Source organism: Sorex araneus, chromosome 11 (genome assembly GCF_027595985.1).
Source record: "Sorex araneus isolate mSorAra2 chromosome 11, mSorAra2.pri, whole genome shotgun sequence".
NCBI classification, from domain to species: domain Eukaryota; kingdom Metazoa; phylum Chordata; class Mammalia; order Eulipotyphla; family Soricidae; genus Sorex; species Sorex araneus.
Genome location: NC_073312.1, coordinates 10,391,480 through 10,418,222, shown reverse-complemented (window position 1 = coordinate 10,418,222; position 26,743 = coordinate 10,391,480). Strand labels below are relative to the sequence as shown.

The 26,743-nt window shown below is 38.9% G+C and overlaps 2 protein-coding genes across 4 annotated transcripts in view; both read right to left on the bottom strand.

Moving 5' to 3' along the window:
• SHTN1 (shootin 1) overlaps positions 1 to 26,743 on the bottom strand; it is a 117,263-nt gene that overhangs the window by 47,945 nt on the left and 42,575 nt on the right. For all 3 annotated transcript variants that reach the window (XM_004611898.2, XM_055119276.1, XM_055119277.1), the window contains exons 5-10: positions 19,042 to 19,210; positions 17,925 to 18,022; positions 15,972 to 16,053; positions 12,637 to 12,731; positions 5,534 to 5,680; positions 2,389 to 2,542 (exon numbers count right to left, since the gene is read on the bottom strand). In XM_004611898.2, the coding sequence (XP_004611955.1) occupies positions 2,389 to 2,542; positions 5,534 to 5,680; positions 12,637 to 12,731; positions 15,972 to 16,053; positions 17,925 to 18,022; positions 19,042 to 19,210 (745 nt within the window). The remainder of the gene's footprint in view (positions 1 to 2,388; positions 2,543 to 5,533; positions 5,681 to 12,636; positions 12,732 to 15,971; positions 16,054 to 17,924; positions 18,023 to 19,041; positions 19,211 to 26,743) is intronic.
• On the bottom strand, positions 11,092 to 11,313 carry LOC129399406 (ubiquitin-like protein 5). Its single transcript, XM_055119278.1, has one exon. The coding sequence runs from the start codon at positions 11,311 to 11,313 to the stop codon at positions 11,092 to 11,094; it is 222 nt and encodes a 73-aa protein (XP_054975253.1).

Sequence of the window (26,743 nt, the reverse complement as noted above, 5' to 3'; positions counted from 1 at the left end):
CTTTTTTAGAAATCTGAAAACATTTTATCATCTCACCTACTATTTCTAACACAAAGAACTTTATATGTCATCATTTCTATCTTTTTTTGTTGAAAAAGAAAAGAAAACCTTAAGACAATGGTTGAATAGGTGAGAAAAAAATAATGTAAGATGAAGAAATATTTATCAACAGAATAAACTTCTCAAACACTGAGTAAATATTAATATTTGATTATAAAATTATATGGGCCAAGAATTAATTTTAAAGTTGACATTTAGTAAATAATTCAAATAGCATACTTTCCTCCTCCACTTAACTTCCTTCAGAAAACATATATGTTACAGTGTTTTTCTTTAACCAAACTCAGACTTTCTGTACTTAAAAAACTTTCTGCTCTTTTAAAGAACATCTGGAAACATAATTCTTTAATTTAAGTCACTAATGGAATGGGTATTAACTAAGCACCAATATTGTGCTTATATCAAAAATTCTGGGAAGAGCCAGGGTTGGCAGGTTGTGATGAGAAAGGAACCGTCATTTATTGTTGGAACACTGTCTTGTCCAACCTCAATTTAAAAGGTTATGGACAATTCTTTAAAAAGTAGAAACAGAACCCAGACATAACACTTCTTGGCATCTGCCTCCCAAAATAAAAACATTAATTCAAAAGGAGACAGGAACACCTATGTTCATTGGTATTGTCATTAGTACCATAGACAAGAGAGGAAAATAATTCAAGTACCCAACTATGGATGAAGGGATCAAGAAGTTGTGGTATATCTATGCCACTGTAAGAAAGGACAAAATCATGGAATTTGCCTCTACATGGATGGAACTAGACGGTACTGTGCTAAATGAAGGCAATCAGAAGTAAGGACATACATACAGAATGCGTTCTCTCATAGGTAAGATTTAAAGATACGTAGTAAAAGAATAACAAATGGCCCAGGGCAAGAGAACTGGAGAATTGGTGCAGAGAACTGAGTTCCTGATGAGAAGTGGAGTTTGAATGGGAGGGGTCTTCAGGATCTTGGCGGAGGGCACTGGGCACACTGGTGGCAGGTGTGGTGCTAGAATGATGTATGCATGAAACCATCATTATGGTACTGTAAATTATAGTAAGATTTTTTAAAAATATGCTGAGCACTCTCAAGACATAGTTCCAGACTCAAAGAAACTTAATTTAAATTTTTATCACCATGTAAATAAATGTCTAGGACATGGTATCTCCCTCCCCATAACTATTCCTTGACTAATTATGCTCCCATGAAGAGACCACTTGTTTTCACCCTCAACACTGAAATAGGTCTTGTGAGCTATGCTTTCCAGTGCTAAGAAACTTCCGGTTATTTCATATGCATCTGTCTATCTCTCCAAAGAGACTCTGAATTTCTCAAGGACAAAGGCATGGTTTTCTTTCTTTTTTATTTCTTACAGCATCCTAAGGCCTACAAAGGGCATATACTAAATAAAACATGTTTGCAACTGAATCTCAAATATCTCCAATGATGTTTAAGTACCCTTCCTTCCGTTTGTAAGAAAGAGGCTTTGGCTACATGTGCTCCTGATATTCACGAAAAAGTATGGGATACTTCTTAATTTCAGATCCAGTTTTTAAAAATAAATTGTAATAATGTATTTTCATTGTGGATTAAAAGGCATTGAATGTTTTTCAAAGGAGAAAGCCTACTTAGTTTTCCTGTACAGATTTCAAAATTCTAGTATAAAATTAACCAAAAATATCTGAAGTGAACATTGAAGCCCTTATAAAGGAAATGACCTGCCTTCTGAAATTACCTACCTTCCAACAGAAACTTATTACTTATCCCTGTGTAGTAATTCAACTCACACATTTCTGTTAAGCCTTCTAGAATTGAATGAATAAATCTTTTGATTTAAGTATCCCCTGGTGTTTTAAAAGTTTTTCCATTTAATATATATATTGTTGCCAATTTTATTGTGTGATACAGAAAGTATTATTTCAAGTGTATAATTAGACACCAAAGATAAAGGCGGTGTGAGCCTAAAAAGTTTAATTCCCTTTTAAAATGCACCCTGAAATGAACAAAGTAAATCAGGCACTTATTGAACACTTGTCTCTGAAACCCCAGGAAGAGCTGAAATTTTGGTCTTCCCATTTAAATGGTATCTTTGTCTCTTACTTCTATATGAAATGCTCACAAAGGTTCTGAATCCAAAAAAGAAGTCTAAATACTTATGAAATGTTGCATTACAGTGGCTGTTCTATTAACTTGCAATACTGAGAAATGAAGGCATTTAAAAGAAATCTTGATATTGTTCTATAGAAATCACTAACTGTTCTGTACTAATCTATAAGCTGGGGTTTTGTTCTGGGTATGAAAGATCCAGACTAATATGAAGACACAGCAGCCTAACGAAAGTCTTACCAGAATGCTTTAAATTTCTGGCCTTCTCCTCAGAATTCTGGTACTTCAATTCCAATTCTTTTTTATCTTCTTCCAGAATCTCCAGTTGCTGTTTGAGGTTGTGTATCTCTTTGTTGAGGGTTTCATTTTCCAGTTTCTCTTCTAATTCTTTAACCTGTAAGTTGTAAACAAAAAATTTATGGGGAACATAGTTTTTCTTGTGTCAAAGAAAATAAAGGGGGCAGGGGGGGAGTGGGAAATCCCGGTATTCCTTTTGGTCCTTTTTGTTGTTGTTATTTGTTATTAAGGTCATACCCAGTAGTGCTCAGGTTACTCCTGGCAGAGCTTGGGGGACAGTGCAATGCCAGAGAATGAACCTGGGCCTTCTGCATGCAAAGCACGTACCAACCTGTTGAGCTGGATCTTTGGCCCTTGGTTTTCCTTACTTCGTACCTCGAAGCAAAGAGATCCCACCCACTCATCTTAAAAACCTACGGGCCAGGCAGAGAGATCAAAGGCCCTGGCATATAAAGGGCCGAGGGACAGTGCCCTGGCACTGCATGGCCTGGTGGTCCTGGTCTTAAAGGAAAAACCCTACCTCCCAACCCATACAAACTCTAGGATAAAGGTAAAGTGACAATCAGCTATTCATTTCAATATAAATTTATATCCCAAATAATTTTGTTTTAAAACTTGAGTCAAGAAAATAAAATAAGACCTAAACATGCTTTTGAAATAGATTGGTCATTGTATTTCCATTTTTTCAGAGAAAAGCCTATGTTGAATTATAAAAAAAAAAATCTCTGAGAGGTCAACTTAATAATACATCTCAAAAGGCTTAAAACAATAAAGGGGAAAAAGGAGGGTCAGAAAGCTTATAGCCCATAAGGCACACTGCCTACCCAGGTTCAATCTCCAATGGACCACAAATGATCCTCTGAGCCCACCAGGAGTAGTAATCCCTGAGCACAGAGTCAGTAAACACCCAATACAGTGGGATGTGGCCCCAAAACAACAACCAAAAACAAAAAAAGAAAGGAAATTCCCTTTGATTAAGCAATAACACTTCTATAATGTTTTCAGGAGAGACAGTACAGAGATTAAGGCATTTGCCTTCTTTATAGCCAGATGACCCTAGTTCCATCCACATATGGTCCCCTGAGAACCAGCCGGAACATCCCTTGAGAACAGAGCCAGGAGTAAGCCCCGAGTACTACCAGCTGTGCCCCCAAAAACAAAAACAAAAAAAGAAAAGAAATAGTAAGATAATGTTCAAAAATATTCGCGAACTTTTTTTTAGTGACAGTGAAAAAAGTTGGAAATCTATATATCCACTAATATAACTGATTTAATAAATGACAGTGTGTCTATTAAATACTACATAAAAATTTAAAGTCATAGGCCATGGAAGACAGCTTAAAGGTGAGTATATATGCATTCCATGCCAGGGCCCAAGTTCAATCCTCAGTGTTCCATGGAAACCCCAGCATTGCAGGGAGTGACCTCTAAGCCTGAGCCATTTTGTGTACTGCGAGGTGTGGACCACAAAAATATATAAGTAAATAAAATTAGAGTTCAGTATACACACTGATATTGGAAGATATATTATGATTGAACGAAATTAGGTTGTATAATAGTATGCATGGTATGATTTCATTTAAATATATTCACAAAATTACATAGTTTGTCTATGTGCTAAAAGATGGAATTCCTGGGTAATTTTAGTTTTTTTCCTTAAAATCTTCTGTAATTAAAACTTATGGCAAGGCCAATTTCATTTTTCACAATGATAAGAAACACTGCAGCTATATTTAAATTTTGAATCTGTAAAACAACTAACAGTTAAGTAATATCTTAAACCACTTATATGAATGATTATCTAAAATAACTACAGTATAACAGTTTTAGAAGCACTGATCGCTATAATTAGAGTCATAACTTTAATCCGCAGGACCTCTCCCTTTTTCTCAACCAAGTGCATATATACCAACTTAGTCCCATATGTCAACTGAATTCAGTAGGTTTAAGGTGTGTATTATTGAGTAGAGTAGTTAACTGCAAATGTAATATACATATTTTTAATTTTCTCATTATCTGAAAAAGAAGTTCTTGTGTATGGAGGTGGGGGAAGGGGGTGGAGGGAGTAGAAAGAAGAAATCCTTTCTCTTCCATTTTATTTACTCAGTTTTCTTTCTCAGGGACAAGTACTGACTCCTTATTCATCTAGAGGTTTTACACACACACACACACACACACACACACACACAACACATTCTCTTTCTCTCTCTCTCTCTCACACACACACACAAACACAAACACACACACTTCCTATTAAGGAAAAGAAATCAACTCTAATGTATGATCAAACTTGGTAAAACTTCAGAAACTTCCAAGGATTAAATGTCAATATTGTTATTTAAAGAGATTTTGACAGGTGGTAACAAACAGCAGCTAACAGCCTTTCTTTCCCCGACGAGGTGCACTGAAAGTCTTATAAATATTGATGCAATTTTTCTTAAGTGGTTTGTTTAATTTGAAAGCTTTTGTTCCACCCCTTCACCTCTCCTCCCCTCCCGCCTCCTCTTTCTCACCTACCAAGATGACTATCCGTGCGCCTTGCACAGAGAAGTAGGTTGTGTCAGCTGGAATAACTCCACTCCAACAAACTGAAATCACCACTTAGGAAGTATTTAAATATATACATTTGGGCAAGTTTACAAAATCAGAAATTTTCTCTAAGCAAGCAATTACCACTAACATGGACGTTTCTTTTCCTCCCTCTTTGAATAAAACCTATGCCCTCAACAAGCTCTTTGGAAACTAATACACTCTCCTAGCATAAGCAATTTGCCCAAACACAATCAACTCACCGATTTTCAGACTGTGCATTACGTGCACTATCTGACTTTTTATGTCTTTCCCTCACTTCTTCTACCCCTTTGCACATTTAACATCGCTAGCAGAGTGGAAAACATTTTTAGTTGGATGATAAATGTTTACTTGGTAGCTATTTTTTTCTAAAAGGTGACTGGAAAGATTTGATAATTTAGGCAACCTATGTTATGATAAATTCCTTATTTTATATTCTCTCATTTTAAAGATGTTCTGTGTGTATGTAAGTGCTCTGGGGCTATGTGCATCAAAATATCAGAAGAAAATCGGTTACCTTTTGCTGGTGATGAATTCGCTCCTTTTCCAGGAGTTGGGTGAGTTTTGCATTTTCATCTAAAGCCTTCAGAAGCTGCTGATCAGGAGCAGAGCTCTGTAGCAGAAGATGGCTTTGTCTCTTGAGCTTGTTTTGTTCAATGAACATCTGCAAAAGTTAATTTAAAAGAGTACATATCCCCCTCAGTCTCAGAAATCTCAATGACAACTTGTACAAAAGGTGGTATGTGGAGTTTTAATTTAAAACATTAAATGCCAATTTCTGAACTGTATAGTATAATGACATTTTTAAAATTAGAAATTGGTCTGATCTCACTCAGAACCTTTATATAATTTAAATAACCTTGACCTTACCCTTGCCCCCAAAAATGGTAGAGATGCAATTACTTAACCCTCTAAGTCTTTAATAGTTTTTACAGCTTTAAAGTTTATTAATAATAATAGTATCATTAAGTATTATTAATATTAGCATTAATATAGCAAGAGTAGCTAATATTTATAATATTGTAGCACTGTAGCACTGTCCTCCCATTGTTCATTGATTTGCTCGAGGGGGCACCAGTAACGTCTCCATTGTGAGACTTGTTGTTACTGTTTTTTTGCATATTGAATACGCTATCGGTAGCTTTCCAGGCTCTCCCATGCGGGTGGGATACTCTCGGTAGCTTGCTGGGCTCTCCGAGAGGGGTGGAAAAAATCGAACCTGGGTCAGCTGCGTGCAAGGCAAACATCCTACTGCTCTGCTATCGCAACAGTCCTACATTATAAATGTATAACATTATATTATAACATTATTATCCCAGGCACCCTACTAAATATTTTATGTGTGCTATTTTAATCATTACACCAATGATTAAACTACTGCAAACTGATATCCCACTTTTACAAGTAAGGCAACTCAGGTTCAGGGAACAATTAACTTTCCCCAAAACATATGTAAATGGGAACATAAAGATTTAAAACTTGATTTGTCTGATTTACAAGCTCAGATTCATACTCACCTGGGTGATCTGTTATTTATTATACCTGATGTTTTGTTTCATGTCAGTGAATTTTCCCCCAGAACTGACAAAAGTATTTAACAGTAGGAGGGTAAAAAGATGGGGGAAAGCTATACTAATATTTGTCAAGCACTCTGTAAAACAACTCACGGCATTATTCATTTAACCTTCACAACCTTACATGATTGAAAATGTTAGTTTCTGTCTGTGCCTGTTATTTCTTTTCATTAACATCCTACACAATTTAGCAAATGGCTGATTCCAAACATGTCAAGTTTGTTAAACCTGTGAAATGAGGCCTATTTTGTAGTATAACTTCACAATTTCAGCCTCTCAACCACATTTTGATGTGCAGTTTAAGGACAGGAGAAAGAGTACAGGGGTCAAGGCACTAGTCATGCAAGTGATGGACTCGAGCTGAGAGTCTCTCCCCACTCCCACGCCACTAGGAGTGACCCCCCAGCACACACCTGAGAACCAGTAGGGGTGCACTAAAGCTAGAGTAAATATTTCATGTGTCATTTATATCTTCCATCCATCTAAAGCTTGGGCTGGAGCGATAGCACAGCAGTAGGGCATTCGCCTTTCACGCGGCTGACCCATGTTCGATTCCTCCGCCCCTCTCGGAGAGCCTGGCAAGCTACCGAGAGTATTGAGCCCACATGGCAGAGCCTGGCAAGCTACCTGTGGCATTATTAGATATGCCAAAAACAGTAACAATAAGTCTCTCAATGAGAGATGTTACTGGTGCCTGCTCGAACAAGTCCAATAGCAATGGGATCTAACACTTAATTTCTAGATATGAATGAGACAAGAAGGTATTGTGAGTGTGTGTGTGTGTGTGTGTGTACAAGTGCACAAAGTGCCAGGTTGGAGAACAGTGATACCAGAAGTATTAACATACGAGGGAAATATTACCAATTGTGCTAAGTCACTATTGTTATTACAGTAATTTCTATTATATGCCTTTCTCTCTTGAAACTTAACTGGCTGGCATTTTTCCCCCAGCATGTGAGGCAGCTGGGATAGAGAAGGGACCACTAAGTAAATAAGTGATGCTTGGAGGGCTTGCTTGGGGTGGGAGATGTGTGCTGAAAGTAGACTGTGGACCAAACATGATGAACACTTACTATCTGTACTGCTAACCATAACACCCAAAAGGAGAGACAGAGTAAGAGCGAATGCACCTGCCACGGAGGCTGGAGGAGAGAGGGGATGGGGTGGGGGTGGCAGGAGGGATACTGGAAACGTTGGCAGTGGAGAATGGGCACTCGATCTTTGTGTGGCTGAAACGAAATCATGAAAGTTTCTAAGTCTGTAAATGCATCTCACGGTGATTCATTTAAAAAAAAAAAAGCTTAACTGGTTGGGGTCCCTTGTCCATTTCTTAAACCTACTGCCCCACTGCTAGTCATCTAGAGAGATTGAAAATAGCACTTAACATGAATGAAGTTCTCTGGGTCCATGAAAGTGAGGCCATTTATCTGCAGTGCTCTGGGAGGCTGGGGAGTATGGGGCAGTGGACATAACCGAGACTGAGGCAGTGAACTAGGAGTCAAACAACATGGGCACCAGCTACCATCAGCACGTGTATTTAAAGAAAAGTCTGTTATCAAGCAACACTGGATTGGCTTCGAACTTGCTAGTTGGAGTTATGAAGTGGGTTTCATAATAAGCAAATAACATCACAGATTTCAAAATTTCACAAATCATTTCTTTTTTAATTTTATTTATTTTTAATTAGAGAATCACTGTGAGGGTACAGTTACAGATTTATACACTTTTGTGCTTATACTTCCCTCATACAAAGTTCGGGAACCCATCCCTTCACCAGTGCCCATTCTCCACCACCCGTAAACCCAGCGTCCCTCCCACCCTCCCCAATCCCATCTCCCCCTCACCCCACCCTGCCACTGTGGCAAGGCATTCCCTTCTGTTCTCTCTCTCTAATTAGCTGTTGTGGTTTGCAATAAAGGTGTTCAGTGGCCGCTGTGCTCAGTCTCTAGCCCTCATTCAGCCCGCAACTCCCTTCCCCCACATGGCCTTCGACTACAAGCGTAGTTGGTGATCGCTTCTCTGAGTTGACCTTTCCCCGGAACGTGAGGCCAGCCTCGAAGCCATGGAGTCAACCTCCTGGTACTTATTTCTACAGTTCTTGGGTGATAGTCTCCCACTCTGTTATTCTATATACCATAGATGAGTGCAATCTTTCTATGTCTGTCTCTCTCTTCCTGACTCATTTCACTCAGCATGAAACTTTTCATGCCCATCCACTTAACTACAAAATTCTTGACCTCCTTTTTTCTAACAGCTGCATAGTATTCCATTGTATAGATGTACCAAAGTTTCCTCAACCAGTCATCCGTTCTGGGGCATTCGGGTTTTTTCCAGATTCTGGCTATTGTAAACAGTGCTGCGATAAACATACATGTGCAGATGTTGTTTCGATTGTACTTTTTTGCCTCTCTGGGATATATTCCCAGCAGTGGTATTGCTGGGTCAAATGGGAATTCAATATCTAATTTTTTGAGAATCGTCCAAATTGTTTTCCAGAAGGGCTGAACCAGTCGGCATTCCCACCAGCAGTGAAGAAGGGTCCCTTTCTCCCCACATCCTCTCCAACAGCGGTTGCTTTTGTTCTTTTGGATGTGTGCTAGTCTCTGTGGTGTGAGGTGGTATCTCAAAGTTGTTTTGATCTGCATCTCTCTGATGACACAAATCATTTTTTCAAAGATGAATAAAATACTATGTCATTACTTATACAACCCAGTTTTCCTAAATAATACTTGAAATATCATCTGAGTTGTCTAGGGGGAAAAAAAGAAAAGACTTAATCTCTTTTTCTGATTGCAGTTTGAACCCAGGACCGCACACATTCAAGGCATGAGCTTTACCACAAAGCCATGGCCCTTCCCAATAAATGATTTCCTTTTTTCTTTTCTTTTCCTTTTTCTTTATCGGCCATACCAGGCAGTGCTTGGAACTTACTCCTGGCTCTGTGCTCAGGGACTTGAAGGGGACTCGAGCACCATGTGTGATGCTGGGCACTGAACTTGGATCAGATGAAAGCAAAGCAAATATCTTCCCTCTTGTACTCACTCTTCAACCTCAAGAACTGATTTCTTAATAGTCTCACGACACTGGACTACATGTTCAACGCTAACCATACCTTAAGACAAAAGAGGAAGGTAAAATTACATTGAATAACAAGAAAAAGATATGGGGGCTGAAGGGAAAATCCAGTGGGTAGGGCATTTACCTTGCATACCACCAACCTGAGTTTGATCTCCAGCATCCCATATGGTCCCCTGTGTACTGCCAGAAGTAATTTCTGAGTGCAGAGCCAGGAATAACCCCTGAGCACTGCCAGCTATGACCAAAAAGCCAAGTACATAGCTATCTATCTCTCTATGTATATATATATACATATAAAATTATATATGTGTATATATACATATATACACATATATAATTTTATATATATTTTTAAAGTAGTCCTTTATTAAAACCTGGATTATTTTGAAGAACTACAAATATTTAACATAGTTATGAAAGTAACTGTCTCTTTCTGAGGGTAATCATGTCTTGGATTTTTTCTAAATGAACAAGTGAAATTATGAAATTTTTAGCTTTTACTTTATATATGCGAGAATTGTTTGTATTTTATAAAGTATGTAAATATATGCATATTTACATATGCATGTGTTTCATGTATATGTATTTTTACAAGATATATATATACAAAGTAAATTAAAATTTAAAGTTAGTTTCTGAGACCTAGATTGCAAGTTCCACAAGAGCCAAGATTGTTCATGATTGCTTTCACATTATATTCCCAGCATCAGCTGTGTCTGACTTGAGGTTTACTGAATATACTTAGGAACAAAAGGCAAAGACGGCACCTCTCTTGCTAAACTACATCATGAGAAACTATAAGCCATGTAAAAGGAAAGAGAGACTGGTTCCAATCCAGCACTATTTAAAAGATGAATTTTCTTCTTAGTATTGCTTAGATAAATTATGAAATCATTGAGCACTGATGTAAATGTTTGTGCTACCAGCAGAAACCATTGTTCTTTATGCCTTCTTCAAAATTCCATTTCCTTATTCTGGGTCAACATGTGAACATTATTGTTTTCTCCAATCTCTAGCAGGTGAATGGCAGAGTAAGTCATTCATTTCTGTATTCTTAGTGGAACTTTACTTCTTTCATCTCTCTTCTCTGCTACTGCATGACCTTCAACTTCGTCTCAGCATCACTGCATTCTAACACCATTTTATAAACAGAAAACTAAAATGTCTCCAAAATAATATCCTTGTATTTGGGTCAAAATCAGTCAACCTTTTCATTTGGTAATAGATATCTTCACATTATCTCAACTCATTCTTCCCTTCATATATAAATTTTTTCAACTTTTGCATTTTTTATTACCATGGGTTTTTCTTTTTAAAAACAGGAGGCCAGGCAGCCATACCAGCAAAGGGGGTCAAGGGTGGCAGGAAAAGGCAAGTGGGGGGTAGGGAGGGGGGTGGGAAGGGAAGGGCGGACGATTCTACTCTACTGATAATAAAGCTCCAAGTTCATCCCATCATGGATTTCATAGTCCCCCAGAGACACGTGGTCCTTGAAAATCGTGTGCCACTTCTTCAACACGATCTTGTTCCAACGGGTTCCTGTCTGAGCCACAATCAGCTTCTTGAGGTCCCCGATGGTGTCATCTGTGTTGCACTTAACACGGACTTTTTTGCCCAGACAGTCATTACACACAACCTCCATCATTCTGTTCCATGCTCAAATCGCCTGGAGCCTGCCCCATTATTTATATATTGTTGCTGCAGTTTCTTCCAAAGGTCTCCAACATATGTCAATTCCTTTTTCTTTTTAAGTACAAAAACAGATTTATTCACCTTTCATTAAACTTTGAATAAAATTAACCAGAATATTTCAAATCATATCTTCCTGGATTAAACCTTTAATAGAGTTTACTGCCCCCACATCTACATTCAAGTGCTGAAAAACTCCTCAACAAAACCATAATCCAATTTTTAAAGGTCATTCCCTTAACATGGTGCTTTGCTTTTTTTCCTATGTCTTCTATCTACACCTAAGTCTGTTTTACATTTTCTTGGATACTTTCCTTCAATCTACAGTCTGCAGAAAGGCTCGGGACATTTACCCAAGATGGAAATCTCAGGCAGAGATCAACTCTCCATCATGACCAGTTCAGTGAACTGGTCCCTCGTCATTTGCTGGAAATCAGTCCCAGAGTCATGGAATACCCGACTGCATGTCAACAAAGGTAAGTTGGAACACGAGAAGCTCAAAGTTTATCTTGCTCGTAAGAGGAAATTATTACTGTGGTGAAAGTCTGAGACAATGGATGCATGGCCTGGCAATAACAACTCACTTAATGAGAGCACCGGGATTGGCTGAAGAGAAATACTAATACCATGATACTGTCATTTGAGATGATACATAGAGATGTAACTTAGACTCTTAGGGCTATTTGAAACTCGAAGAAATCCCACACTCAACCTGGAATTTCCATCACAAGTTATGGGTATCCTTAAAAAGAATTCCTTTCCACTTTATAGCATGTTTTAGTTTACAAAAAGATTTTTAAATATCATGACATTTGATTTTAAAATTCATCAGGTTGCTATAGTATCATTACTAAATGATGAAAACAAAAGTGAACATCTAGGAGGCCAAGGGTTTCTCAAGGTCATATAACTAGTAACTGATGGACATGGTCCAAATTTAAACCTCGATCTTGGACATCAACTTTTAAGAACGTGATAGTATCCCATAGCTACAGCCTTAAATGACTGATTCAAAGTAATAAGTTTTAATTCAAATTTTTAAAAAATTGACTTGTTGACCTGCATAGATCTTAAAAACATAAAAATGAAAAACTCAGTCGCTGCAACGTGTAAAAAACTATGCACACCGAAGGGCATGTGCACTTGAGGGCTCTCCAGGCGGCCGTCTCACCACCCGTGTTCGGTGCTCTGGAACCGCTGTGTATGGACTGGATAGGGACGGCTGTTGGCCAAGGACAGACGAAGGAAGAACGAGGACCAAGAACAGCAATGTACTCACCTCTTGTGCAAATGACTCAGCTTTCTTTCGAAGGTCCTTCTCAAGCTCCAAATTTATTTGCATTTCCTCATACTCTTCTACTGCTAGCATAGACACTTAATAAAACAAGAAAAAGAAAATGATGCTATGTGTCAGAGATCACCAGGACCGTGGATGAAGATGGTGTTGTAGAGATTTGTGACAGGCACAGAAGCATCCTCATCGATTGCTGGTTCAACTACAAATAGATAAGACCTCCTTTTCTTTTTCATCTCAGGGTTCTGGGAATTAATCCCTCACATGCAAGGCAAGTTCTCTATCCTAAGGTACATCTCTTACCCAATAAAACCTTTTATTTGTTAAGTCTTTTACTTCTGTGCCACACCCAGTCGTGCTCAGAGCTTACTCCTGGTGCTTAGGGAACCACATGCAACTCAAAGGCTCTAACTAATCTCAGACATGTTCAAGACAAACACATTAACCCCTGTACTATGTCTCCAGCATTGCAAGAAAAGTTTTTAAGTGTCAAATTGGCAACAAATATGATGAAATCATTCATGTCCTAAGAGAATAAGGCATGAACATATACAGAAACTTAACATACGCACTCACTCTGGATTCTTCCCCTTTTATCTATAGAAATAAAGTTTCCACCAAAAGTACACAATTGGATGGGCTGGAAAGGTAGTAACAGTGAGTAGTGCACTTGCCTTATATTCAGTCAATCCAGGATTGATCCCACAGGGTCCCCCAAGCACAGCCAGGAATAATTCCTGAGTTCAGAGCCAAAAGGAAGCCCTGAGCATTGTCAGGTGTGGTTCCCAAACAAAACCAAAAAAATTACTACTAGATTTAAAGGCAAATATTTTTGTTTTTAATTTTTAAAAATTATTTCAAATAATTGTAAATCATTTTTAAATGTCCTCCATGTTAGAGAGGTATAGCTATATATACAGTGCACAGACTCAGCAACACTGAAAACATGAGATCTAACCCACAACCACTGAACTTTGTAATGTGTTTGTCAAGGTGGCAGATGAGGTGGAGGGAGCGGGGAGTACGTGGGGACTCAAGGGAGAGTGTGTGGAGGGAAACAGGGAATATGGGAATATGTGAAGAGAAGATGATTCTGGTGGTGAGACTGATGTTGAAATATTTTTTTTCTTTGCTTTTAGGGTCACACCTGGCAATGCACAGGGGTTACTCCTGGCTCTGTACTCAGGAATTACTCCTGGCGGTGCTCAGGGGACCATATGGGATGCTGGGAATCGAACCCGGGTCGGCCACGTGCAAGGCAAACGCCCTACCCGCTGTGCTATCGCTCCAGCCCCGATGTTAAAATATTATATGCCTAAAGCGCAACGATCAATATTCTTGTAGCTCTTAGTTCTTAATTAAATAAAAAATCATTTTAAAAAATAAAAAAATTAAATAAATAAAAGACAACTTAATGACAAGGGAAAAAATAAAGAAAGAATACATGTAGGGCAGAAATCATTAAGGGAAGGTCCTTGTCAACTCTAATTCTTTGCTTCTGGGCCTATTTTGTCAAATGATGATATAGACTAGACAGGGGGAGAGATGGGGTTATTATAAATTAGATACAACATAGATAGGTAGATGCCATACACTGGCTTCACCATCTGCCTCTGGCGAGGCCCTTTCATCCCTGAGCTGAGTCCTATCAATCAATCTTTAGGAAGGCCTTCCTAATGGCTGCTTTCACACACGGCTCCGCCAAGGCTCTTCAGTCCTAACTGGCTAAGGACTGTTTTGCTGTGTAATGACATAGAATTTCCAACTCTGCACTCTATACATCTTTCTTCTAGAAGAAAAGACGGAAAGTCTTAGTAAGGCAAAGTAAGTGCTGGTTTGTGATGTGAATACCAGATCCCTGAGAGCCAAATGACTTTCAGATCTATTTTAAGAGGAAATTTCATGAAGAAAACAAAGGCTATGACTATCTGAAGCACTGGGTAAGACAACTGACACTCTCCTATGTTCAGAATGCTAAATAAGAAGTGAGTTGTTTTGGCTGTCTTGAAACTCCTCACTTGAGTCTGAAGAAATCAGGTTGATCCCTGTCCTGTATGCATTAAAATAATACCTCTAAATAGGTTGGGCCAATTCTGTACATATTAAAACAATACCTCTAAATTAGGTTGGTCCCAGTCCTGTATGTCTCTATTTAATACTTTTCTTCGTAGAGAGAGGGCTCTCTGAAGACAAGATTCATGTGATTAACCTTTATACGTCCCTCAGTATTTAGCACAGTGCATCAAGCATTTCTATCTCTTTCAATGCAGCAAGCTAAGGAAATATTAGAATTAACTACAAGGCCCTTTACTCCAAATCTCAATTTATAAATGATGTAGAGATGGATAATAGCGATAACAAGCAAGAAAGGTTGTGGATATGAAAGGTTTCTTTCACTCTTACACCTTTTGAACCAAGAAAGAGTCTAGCTAAGGGGGAAAGGAGAGAGTAAAGAGCACAGCTTTTAATTTAAAAGCCCTCTACCTTTGGGCCTGGAACAATAGCACAGTTGGTAGGGCAACGCAAACACCTTGCATGAGGCTGACCTGGGTTCAATTCCCAGCATCCCAAATGGTCCCCTGAGTACCACCAGGAGTAATTCCTGAGTGCAAAGCCAGGAATAACACCTGTGCATTGCCAGGTCTGACCCCCCAAAAAGCAAAAAAAAATTTTTAATTCAAAAATAAATAAAAGCCCTCTATCCTTAAAATTAGCTTTCTATACTCTGACATTGTTTGCTTGTCTCAGATAATTAATGACCCCATTTAATAAGTGCTGGAGCGATAGCCTTTCACGTGGCCAACCTGAGTTCGATTCCTCCGCCCCTCTCCGAGAGCCCGGCAAGCTACCGAGAGTATCGAGCCCGCGCGACAGAGCCTGGCAAGATACCCGTGCGTATTGGATATGCCAAAAACAGTAACAATAAGTCTGTCGATGAGAGACGTTACTGGTGCCCGCTCGAACAAATCGATGAGCAACGGGATGACAGTAACAGTGAACAATTTTCACAAATATTATTTACTGAAGTATTTTTTGATCATTCCATTAGCCAAGCAATATAAATGAACTACTTAGTGCCTGCAAAGGAGACAGATGTGGGAGCGGGTGGGAAACTGAGGACAATGGGGGGAGGGAAGGTCACACTGGTGGTGGGAATGATGCTGGAACACTGAATGCTGGGAACAACTGTATAATGAACAACCTTGTAAACCACGGTCTTTAAATAAAGCAGATGAATTTAAAAAAAATATTCAACTAGTAAAATGCATGCAAACAAAATAAATAACATGTACGTTTGAGAAAAGACTTAACATACATACCTCTATTGCATTTTTCTAAGACTTTTCTCTGTTCAAGAACTTCAGAGTTTAGAACAGCTTTTTCTTGTTTAACTTTATTTACCTATAAAGAAGTTTCAAGGGAAGAAGACAACCAAAATTATAAAACATGACATAGTGATGTGGCACTCAAACTGCTATTTACCTTTCAATATGAAGTTAACAATTTGAAGCAACAATTGGCTTCACTGTGTTACACTTTTACTGAAGCTCTTACAGCCTCAAATGAAACTATTTATGATAAAATATATATTTGGCACAGAAGTTAGGGAAATATTCAAATGACATTGGTCCTTAAACATGGCAGCATACTAGCTGCCCAATATAAAGGACTAATTAGTTTTAATGCAAAAATCTTACCAGAAAACACCAATAAAAATCAATGAATAATTTAGAGATACTATATCAAACATGTCATTTGTTTTAAACTGTGATAAAATTTGGCTTAAATGAAACACACATGAATTTGTGAAGTATCCTCTCCAGCAGTGGTTCAAGTGGTTCAGAAACATCTGGTCCAGCTGTTCAGGTCTGGAAGTTTGTTGCTCCGACATGGCAAATCAGTGTGGTTCAAGCCCAGCAGTGCTGGGGACCGTGAGGGCCACACCATCTCCCTGGGCCCACACATGAATTCTTTTAAAATAAGACAACTTGATGATTTTTGTTTATGAAACAGAGATATGAAAAGTTTCCCAAACAGAAACTTCTAAAATAATTTGGCATTCTTCTATCAAAAGAAGAGACTATCCTAAGGTAATTAAAATTTATCTTTATTAAGAAATAAAGATAGCACAGCACAGCGGGTAGGGCGTTTGCCTTGCACTCGGACAACCCAGGATCGATCCCCAGCATCCCATATGGTCCCCTGAGCACCGCCAGGAGTTAATTCCTGAGTGCATGAGCCAGGAGTAAACCCTGTGCAACACTGGGTGTGACCCAAAAAGTCAAAAGACAAAAAAAGAAACAAACCAAGATGGTGGTCCTAATGGGACTCTGATCCAGCAGCACTTCCAGATCATCTAGGAGCTGGTTTCTTTTAGTAGCTGCTGTATTTTTGTCTTAACTGGGTTTTCATTAAGCTCTAATATACACTATCCAAAGAGAAAAGTTGCTTCCAAAATTTCATCCTTTTCCCATCCACTACGATGCTTTACTATAAGAACGGAAAGCAACCGGGGATGGGGAGATTGGCGGGCACTGCCTGCTCGCCTTATGTCCATCCTAGCCCCCCAGGAGAAGATGGTCTGTGTATAGGAAGTGGACCACTAGGATGAGATTGCTCACTGGAGAACTCAATTCTGTGATGAACTTTTAAGCCATTTTCTAGAAAACAAGGTGCCATAGCACCTCAGCTGGGAGGCTCTGAGCTACAGAACCTGAGAACCACTGACACAAGTTCTATGGAGACTGCAAAGACTGGACCTCGAATCCTCCTGGGGGGTGGGGGTGAAGCCATTATCTACTCCTCCTCATTACAAATACCTCAAAAGGAAAAAAGATTTCCAAATACTGACTTGAACCCCATCTACCATCTACTGCATATTAGGGTGTTGGGGAGGGTCCTTTCCACCAAGCCAGCCCACCACAAAACAGCCCAGCCCAGCAAAACAGTTCTACACCAGAGCATCAAAGTGTAGGACTTAGGTTGTATATATTATTCTGACAAATTTTTCTTAGAAAATGAATATTGGGGACTGCAGAGAAAGCTCCAAAGCTATTTTAGTGTTTTATTTCAGGAGCTGGGTAGCGGGTATATGCACGGTCATGATAATATTTTCTAAATCTTTCAAACCGTTGAAATAGTGGGAAGAAGAGATAAAAATTGGAACAAGATTGTCATGCCAGAGATTTTCCAACAGCAAGTTCTAAATTTGGTCACTCTATAGACACCTTGAAAATACATAAGGTCTTGCCTTTCAGGCCTAAGATACGTACTTCTTCAACTACTTCTACAAGTTTGCTCTTGAGATTTTCCAGTTCAATGGCTAACATCTTCTTTTCCTCTTGAACAGATACAATTTGATCTCGAAGCTCTGCAATTTTAAGGAAAAAAATAGAAAAAGAGAAAAAAACACCTTATTTTTTAAAGAACCTGATCTTACCAAAATAATTGAAAATGCTAATCCATGTACATTATTTAATAATTAAAAAGAAAATTAAGATACAAATGGCAAAGAAAATCTTACTCCAATGCCCCTCATATAAGCATGGTTACTAATCATTTCATGTCAGATAATCTCACTATGTTAAATGTACCAGATCATGGGTTGTTGTTTTTTTCATTCTATCAAACCCATATTCTAGAAAACTATCTGGCATTTTATAAAGAAAAATGTTAAGCTTCAACAAAAGAAATGCAGGCAGTGCACTAATTTCTTTTTTATCTTATAATGGTCATGGGTTCTTGTCACAATGCAACGTAAACTAACAAATGGGCAGTTAATAATTTGGAGGTTTTTATTTAAAGAGAAAAATTCTGACTTGCTGCCAATTTATAGCCCTTAAAATGATCTGAATTAATTCAAAATAAATAAACCTATTTGAAAAGGGTTAATTCTAGTAATTTTCTCTCCAGAGTTGCAGGTGTTTTGTTTCTTAATTTATTTTATATTTCTTATTATTGGATTTAATGAAAACTGCGTTACTAGAAGGAAAATATTATCAACTATAAGTGAAAAAGCTTCTGGTGTTAGATTAAAAAGACTTCTACAACTCAAATGTTAATATATATGTATATATATATATGTATTAGCCCAGAATACTTAAACTTATACCCTCACCTACAGTTTTGTCAATTAACTCCTTTGAATTTCTTAACCCTTTTCAAGGACAATAAGAAATGTGCTATGTAGTTATTTATAAAGGAAATCAAACTTTTTGCATGAACTCAGCTTGAAGGAATTCATTTCGAAATCACTTTCCCCACTGGTTGACTAAGCCTGAATGGAGACTAAGATATCACACAACCTAAGACCTAGGGGAAAGGAAGATTAATAAACAAAGAAACATTCCTCCTAGGATCAAACTCCAACAACTAAGCCTGGAGTCCTACCTTTGATTTGCTTCTGACACTGGACCGAGACGCAAGTCTCTGCAGCACCTTCTGAGTCTGTGGTTGAATCTTCATCATCAATGTTGATCTCTTCAGTTATTACATCTGGTCCCAGCTTGGCCATGTACAACATGCTGATTCTTTTCAAGGCTTTATTTTCTTTATTTAACTAAGGCAGAATATAAAAGCAGTTATTTTAATAGCAGTAAAAGGAGCATCTTAAATTTTTAAACAATAGACAAATTAAGTGTATTTTTATCTGACATAATCAGCCACATTCACAGCATGAAATAACAATCATAAGGTTTTGTTTACACTTTTAATATTAAGCTTACCACTTTAAGTAGGACCTGATGCCTGGATTACAGCCAAGAATGCATGAAAATGCTAGTTATAACTGATAAGACATACACGAATTGAGATAAAACACCAACATAGATCAAATCTCATTTCCATTCATTTAGTCATTAATAAAGAACCTATATCAAGTATTTTGTTTGCTGATATGCTGTGAATACCATTAAAATGCTTATTTGTCCAGAGACCCTCTTTTTGGGACACTTCTCTTCATTCCCTACATGTTCTCCATGAGAAAATCCACATTTCTCTGCAGTAGATGCCATTATTTTGGCCATAGTTATTATAATGCCCAGGGACCAGGCACATGACCCAATTTGGGTGAAGTGGTTCCAGTTTCTGGAAACTAGTAGTGGAAACAGAACTGAGTTTCTATCCATATTTCTGTATGTACAAAAGTTACTGGCAACCACACTTTCATACTGAATGGAGGAATAGAGGAAGGCACTCTGTGGCAAAGCCAAAATAAAGGAGATACGTAGAGAGGCAGAGAAAAACAGCACAGATAGGGGTTCCCAAAGGATGCTAGTCCATCATGGAGTGGCCACCAGTTCTTGAATTGAATAGCCCTCTCTCAACAAACTCCAATATTTTCTTTTCCCACCTGAGATAGTTTAGCATGTATTTCTAAAAACTCAACATTGGGTTCTAATAATAACCAATCAGAGATATTTCAAGATATGTTCCTATTGCCTTTATAGAACAAGTTCTAATTCAGAGCAAAGGAACCTTCATGCACTAACATATTATTTATTTATTATAGTTTATGCATCTATAAGTATTAGTAACAAAGCACATGTAAAGACTCATTGGGTCCAAAGACCACAGAAGAAAAAATATGGTTTTCCTTATGTCTTCTCAACATTAATAAAACAAAAGTTCTTCCCACTTTTAAATACTTGAAAATATTTAATAGGTTCATTTCTTATTATGAACCAAAAGATATGAAAGTACAAATGCATCATGAAAAGTTTTGAGTGAAGTTCTGACACTGAAAAGCAAATAAGACAAAGAAGTGGCATGCCAACTGCCCTCCCCAGGCTTAAATCTTATACAGGAGTAAGGCATTTAATGTGGAACTTATCTGGCTTTCACTTCAGGGTTCTCTAAGGGAAAGTCCCAGTTCATTTAATCTAGGAGATCTGATTATTTTTTTAATTTTAAGTTATTTATTTTATTGAATCACCATGTAGAAAGTTACAAAGTTGTCAGGCTTATGTCTCAGTTATATAATACTCAAACACCCATCCCTTCACCAGTGCCCATATTCCACCACCAAAAACCCCAGTATATCTTCCACCTCCTGACCCCCACCCCCACCTGCGTAACTGATAAATTTCACTTCATTTTCTCTTTACCTTGATTACATTCCATATTTCAACACAAAACTCGCTATTGTTGTTGGAGTTTCCCCCCAAAAAAGACAGCCCTACTGGCAAGGAAGCATTTGATAATTAGTTTTCCATTGCTGAGAATGAAGAGATATGAAGTCCCGCTGTTCCAAGTACATAACTCTTTTTTTTTCTCCTTCCTGCACCACCAAGTTCATGCCTGCTTAATAGTCCTCATAACATGGCGGACGCCACACTGTTCGAAAAGGTAAAAAAAAACCAAGAAGGATATTTCCCCTCCTCGGCCGGTGTGGGGCTATGGTTTAGTTCACAGTCTAGAGACATGGCTGCAAGCAGTTTCTGGGACCAAAAGTAGAGTAGTTGGCTTCCGGATCCTGATCGATCAGCAGCAAAGCAGCCGAACAAAAGTGTGGCTACCTGGGCCGAATATCGGCAGAGCACGAACCGGTATCGGCCCCAGCCCGAGACTGCCCAAGCGTCCCGCTGTTCCAAGTACATAATTTTTTTTTCTTTTTTTTTTTTCTCCTTCCCGAGCCACCAAGTTTGTACCTGCTTAATAGACCTAATAATATGGCGGACGCCATGCCGCTTCTCCCCGAAAAGAGAAAAAAACCAAGAAAGAAGGATATTTCCCCTCCTCGGCCGGCGTGGGGCTATGGCTTTGTTCACAGTCTTGAGACATCACTGCTACTTTGATTACCTTCAATATTTCAATAAAAAGTTCACTATGATTGTTTGGAGTTTCCCCCCAAAGTCAGACCTGCTAAAAAGGAACCGTTTCACATTGCTGACAATTAAGTGATATTACATTTTGGATTTCTGTATAAAATCCAGGGAAAATTCTGCCAGAAATTGCATCACTGTAGGCTTTTACTTCCCTTTTGTGGTGCTCATAAGATGGAAAAGCCTGGAGAGAGAAACCCTATCCCCCTGGCACCGCATGGGGCAGTGGCTCAGTTCACAGTCTAGAGGCATTTCTGCGAGCTGCTGGTGTCCAAAGTAGTTCAGTTGGCCTCCGGGATCATGCTCGAGCAGCAGCAGAAAGGCCACACATGTGTGGCCACTGCTCTTAAATCTCGGCGGAGGGTGGAGCCAGTACCCCCCCGCACCCCCCCCCGGAGAACCTAGGAGATCTGATTTTTAACTCAATAGTATAAAACCAAATATATTCCAAGCACTCTGATCTCTCTGAGAATTCATGCACAAACTCTTAGAAACAGCCATAAGTTCATGAATTTTCCCTGGGAAACCTGGAGACATGCATTCAGGGACTCAGTCAGCTTTAGCTTGGGCTCCCTACAGGACTTCAGAAGATCAGGGATAAGACACAAGACGTTCCAGGCCCTCTCCCTCAAGATAGAAAGCCCAAGTAACAAGGCTTGAGATCTCTGAGCCATAAATCCTAAGCGTAGTGCTAGAAAACCAAGGTTCTCAAATACTACCATCTTTCCTCATGGGCAGGAGAAAATATTTGAAGAAAAAAAAATAAAATGCCCAACTTAATTTGTAATTCTCCTTCCTGATATTTAAACAAATGGTTCCTAAGTCTCCACCTTAGAATCTCTAGGGACCTAAAGAATCCCAAGGACCAGGCCTACAGTAGAATAAAATTCTTGGCTAAGTCCAAAACCAGGCAGTGGGGTGCAGTTTAGGTTATTTTTTCCCCAGAATTCTAATGGACATCAATATGAAGAATCATTGATAGCAAGCAATGAAGGGCTTTATGGTACATTTACATAACATCAAGATGGCAAAGCTAAGAAGCTAATCCTGCAATCAAATTCAGTCTCTGCCTCTAGGACTAATCTAATATTTCAATGTTGCAGCTTTCTTACCAGCTAATAGTCATTATCTGATAATGTGAAGATAAAGTGAGATCTTATACATAAAATCTTGATGTAGGGAATAATGTAATGTTGGTAAGTGAAAAAAATTAGTAAATATTAGCAAATAATAACCAAAGAGGTTTAATTTATATATTTACTTTTCCTTTGGAAATCATTTATCAGTGATTATTCTTAAACTGGGTTCAACTATGCATACATTGTTTTCTTCCTCCAGGACAATCATGAAAAACCCAAATGTTAATTTTTTCCATGTGGTGCATAATACACTACTTACCAGATCACCATCACTATACTACTTAATAATCTGATAATTGATAGTTCTAATTTAATACCATCAAACCAAGCACTAAAATTTTCTAAGTATTATCTGACTATAATTAAACTACTTTGTTTAACAAACTTATAGTATCTTAAAAGAAAAGCCAGGAAAAAAGTTTCAAATCCTCTCTGAACCTCACTTTCATATAAAAAAAATGGTTTACATGTATGATATTTTTGGACCTTATCAATATATTTTTGGAACACTGAGTTCACAAAACATGGTAAAGCAATCTCAGTGCAGTAATCACCTATCAAGTCATGGGTTAATGGTGTCCTATTTGTTTCTTAGAACCTTTCTAAGTCACTACACAAAAATCTTTTGCAATCCTTTAATAACATAATATTCTGTCACTGTCACTGTCATCCCATTGCTCATCGATTTACTCGAGAGGGCACCAGTAACATCTCCATATGAGACTTGTTACTGTTTTTGGCATATCGAATACACCAAGGGTAGCTTGTCAGGCTCTGCTATGCAGGCGAGATACTCTCGGTAGCTTGCTGGGCTCTCTGAGAGGGGCAGAGGAATCGAACCTGGGTTGGCCGCGTGCAAGGCAAACTCCCTACCTGCTGTGCTATAGCTCCAGCCCAAAATAATATTCTATTATATTAAATTTAAATAGTTTTTATACTGGGTACATCTTCATAAATATTTATAAGTTCAAAATAAACAAGTTATACACACACACTCATGTGCAGTTAAACAACACCATAAAAATTTAGCACTTGTGGGGGGGGGGCGGGATGGGAGGTGTACTGTTTTTTGGGTTTTTTTTTTTGGTGGTGGGATATAGGCACTGGTGAAGGGATGGTTGTTTCAGCATTGTATAACTGAGACTTAAGCCTGAAAGCATTGTAATTTTCCACATGGTGATTCAATAAAAAAATAAAAATTAAAAAAAAATTAAGCACTTGAGACTGGATGTTACCTAAAGAGGCAGAAAGCAGGCCATGGTCCATCTTCTAAAGTGGCCCTAATGACTCCCAGCCCCACCAGGTCTTAGCAGTGCCCCTATTTTTGAGCAGACTATCCATTGGAGTAGCCCCAGGAATACTGGTGGGGAGGCCCGTTCCTCAAAAGAATCAAATAGTCCGTTTATCATGAATTTGGAAATACAGATTTAGAAAGATTATTTACAGGATCTTAGAAAATAAAAGCCGACTCCCAAGGGGACAACTGAGATCCAAGTTGGGGTGTGCCATTATAATTTATTCTTCACACAAATACTGAAGCTTCCAGGCTTTGCATCCAAAGCTGTAACCTAATCCATATTCAATGAACTCATCTATAACATAAAAGCAGGCCTTTGGGTGTTTTATTCCAAGTCCCCTGAGTTGTAAGAAACCCTTGAAAAGCAATTGCTGGAGTTCCTGCGGGCGCAGCTCCAGAGCGACCTGGGCTGAGTATCCTGTGAGATCACTCCAGGGATCAGATACTCAGTCGAGACAATGGCAAAGGACTGATACCATGGGACCTAACGCTCCCCGGAGAATAGTGCAGATTAATAATTCACCTTTGACTGCGCTTGTGGACACGGCTGCCTTTGAAGCCTTCCTGGTTGTCTTTGGAAACCTTTGAGGAGAATAAGCTTTGTCTCTGTGTGGAGAGCTTGGAGACCGAGTCTCTGTCCCTCTGAAAGTGTGTGTTGCCATGCTTCCTTTCATCTTCCCCTCGGCCCCTTATCACATGCCTGCTTTTGGCTCTATGTCATCACTGTTTTCCCTAATAAGTTTGTCCATTGAGCACCAGTCATTGGCCCGCTTCTATTGGTTCTATCAAGAGTTTGTGTTCGTGTCTATGAATACCTTAGACAGTGTTCGAACAGACCATAGCTCCCAGGTACCTGTCACCACGGGATGGTGGCAAACAATTACATGCCCATTTTCAAAAAGAAGGCATCTTATAGGTGACAAACTGCAAGTTTAGAATCCAACCAAAAGACCAAATTGTAAAAACGATCTTAAGGATAAGGCAACTGAGCAGTTCCTAACCAGGGATGAATGTAGAGTCATCTGGCGACTTTCTCAACATGCACATGCCTAGGCCACACTCCACGGGGGCCTGAGTATTCTTAAGCAATAAAGAAACAATGGTACATCTACACAATGGAACACGGTGCTGCAGTTAGGAAAAATAAAGTCATGAAATTTGCTTACACAAATAGAAATGGGGAGGACCAAGCTGAGTGAAATCAGTCAGTGGGAGAGGGACAAACATAAATGATAGAATTCAGTCGCAAGAAATTAAAAAAACACCCACATAATATGTGAATAATACCCAGAGACAGTAGAAACAAGGGCCAGGAAGATTGGCCCACAGTTGGAGGCTTGCCACAGAAGGGAAGGAGGAGTGCAGTTAAGACGGAGAAGGGACCACTAGGACAATGATAGTTGGACATAATCACTCTGGATAAGAATTGAGTGCTGAAAGGAGGCAAAGTGATATTCATGATAACCTTTCAGTAACAATACTGCAAATGAGAGAGAGAGAGAGAGAGAGAGAGAGAGAGAGAGAGAGAGAGAGAAATGTCTCCCATACAGGTAGGCTATCGGGTTGGAGACAAACTGGGGACTTTGGTGTCAAGAAGTGTACACTGGTGAAGAGATGGGTGTTGGAACATTGTATGACAGAAACTTAATTATGAACAACTTTGTAACTGTGCATCTCAGAGTGATTCAATTAAAGAAATAAATAAAATTTAAAAATCAACCCTGGTTCACTGACACTGAGGACCAGATAACTGACTCAGAGAGATGATGTCTCTTGCTCAAAGTCACCTCAACAGAAAAAGGAAATATCAAATAATTAATTTTTTGTATTTTGGGCCACACCTGATAATGCTCAGGGTCCGCTCTTGTCTTTTTGCTCAGGGATCACCCCTGGCACGGCTGGGTACCAGGGACTGAATCCAGATTGCCTTGCATGTACATGATCTACCTGTTGGATGAAGGGCCAGACATGTGCCAATGATTAAAATGCATCACAGCCAAAGAAAGATTCACCCTATTCTCACCTTATTTCCAACTCTAGGATTTAAAACAAGGGATTTAAAAACAGGGATTTATCAAAATCCAGGGACTTAAGATAAGGCAATAAATAACAAAGGCAGTCCAGAGAATAGAATGAATGTGTCCAGAGTCATACATGCCCAAAAAGGACAAGAATAACACCTTTATAGACTGACTCCCAAATTATTACACTTCAGGACTAGCAAGAGCTTATAATTATACTATGGCAACAGAAATATTTGCTAGTAGGGTCGAAGCAATAATACAATGGATTGCATTTGCCTTGCATGCAGCTGACCCAGGTCTGATCTCCAGCATCACATAGGGTTCCCCCAGGCCTAGCAGGAATGATCAATTTCTGAGCACAGAGCCAGGGCACTTCTTGACAAGCCCAAAAACAAAAAGGAAGGAAGGAAGGAAGGAAGGAAGGAAGGAAGGAAGGAAGGAAGGAAGGAAGGAAGGAAGGAAGGAAGGAAGGAAGGAAGAAAGGAAGGAAGGAAGGAAGGAAGGAAGGAAGGAAGGAAGGAAGGAAGGAAGGAAGGAAGGAAGGAAGGAAGGAAGGAAGGAAGGAGGAAAGGAGGAGAAACAAATAAAAAAAAAAGAGGGTCTGAGCGACAGTACAGCAGGGAGGGCGTTTGCCTTGCATGTGGCTGACCTGGGTTCAATCCCTGGCATCTCATATGGCCCCTTGAGCACTGCCAGGAGTAATTCCTGAATGCAGAGCCAGGGGTAACGCCTGGGCATTGCCAGGTGTGACCCAAAAAAGCAAAAAAAAAAAGAAAGAAAAGAAAAGAAAAAGAATGAAAGAAAGCAAGC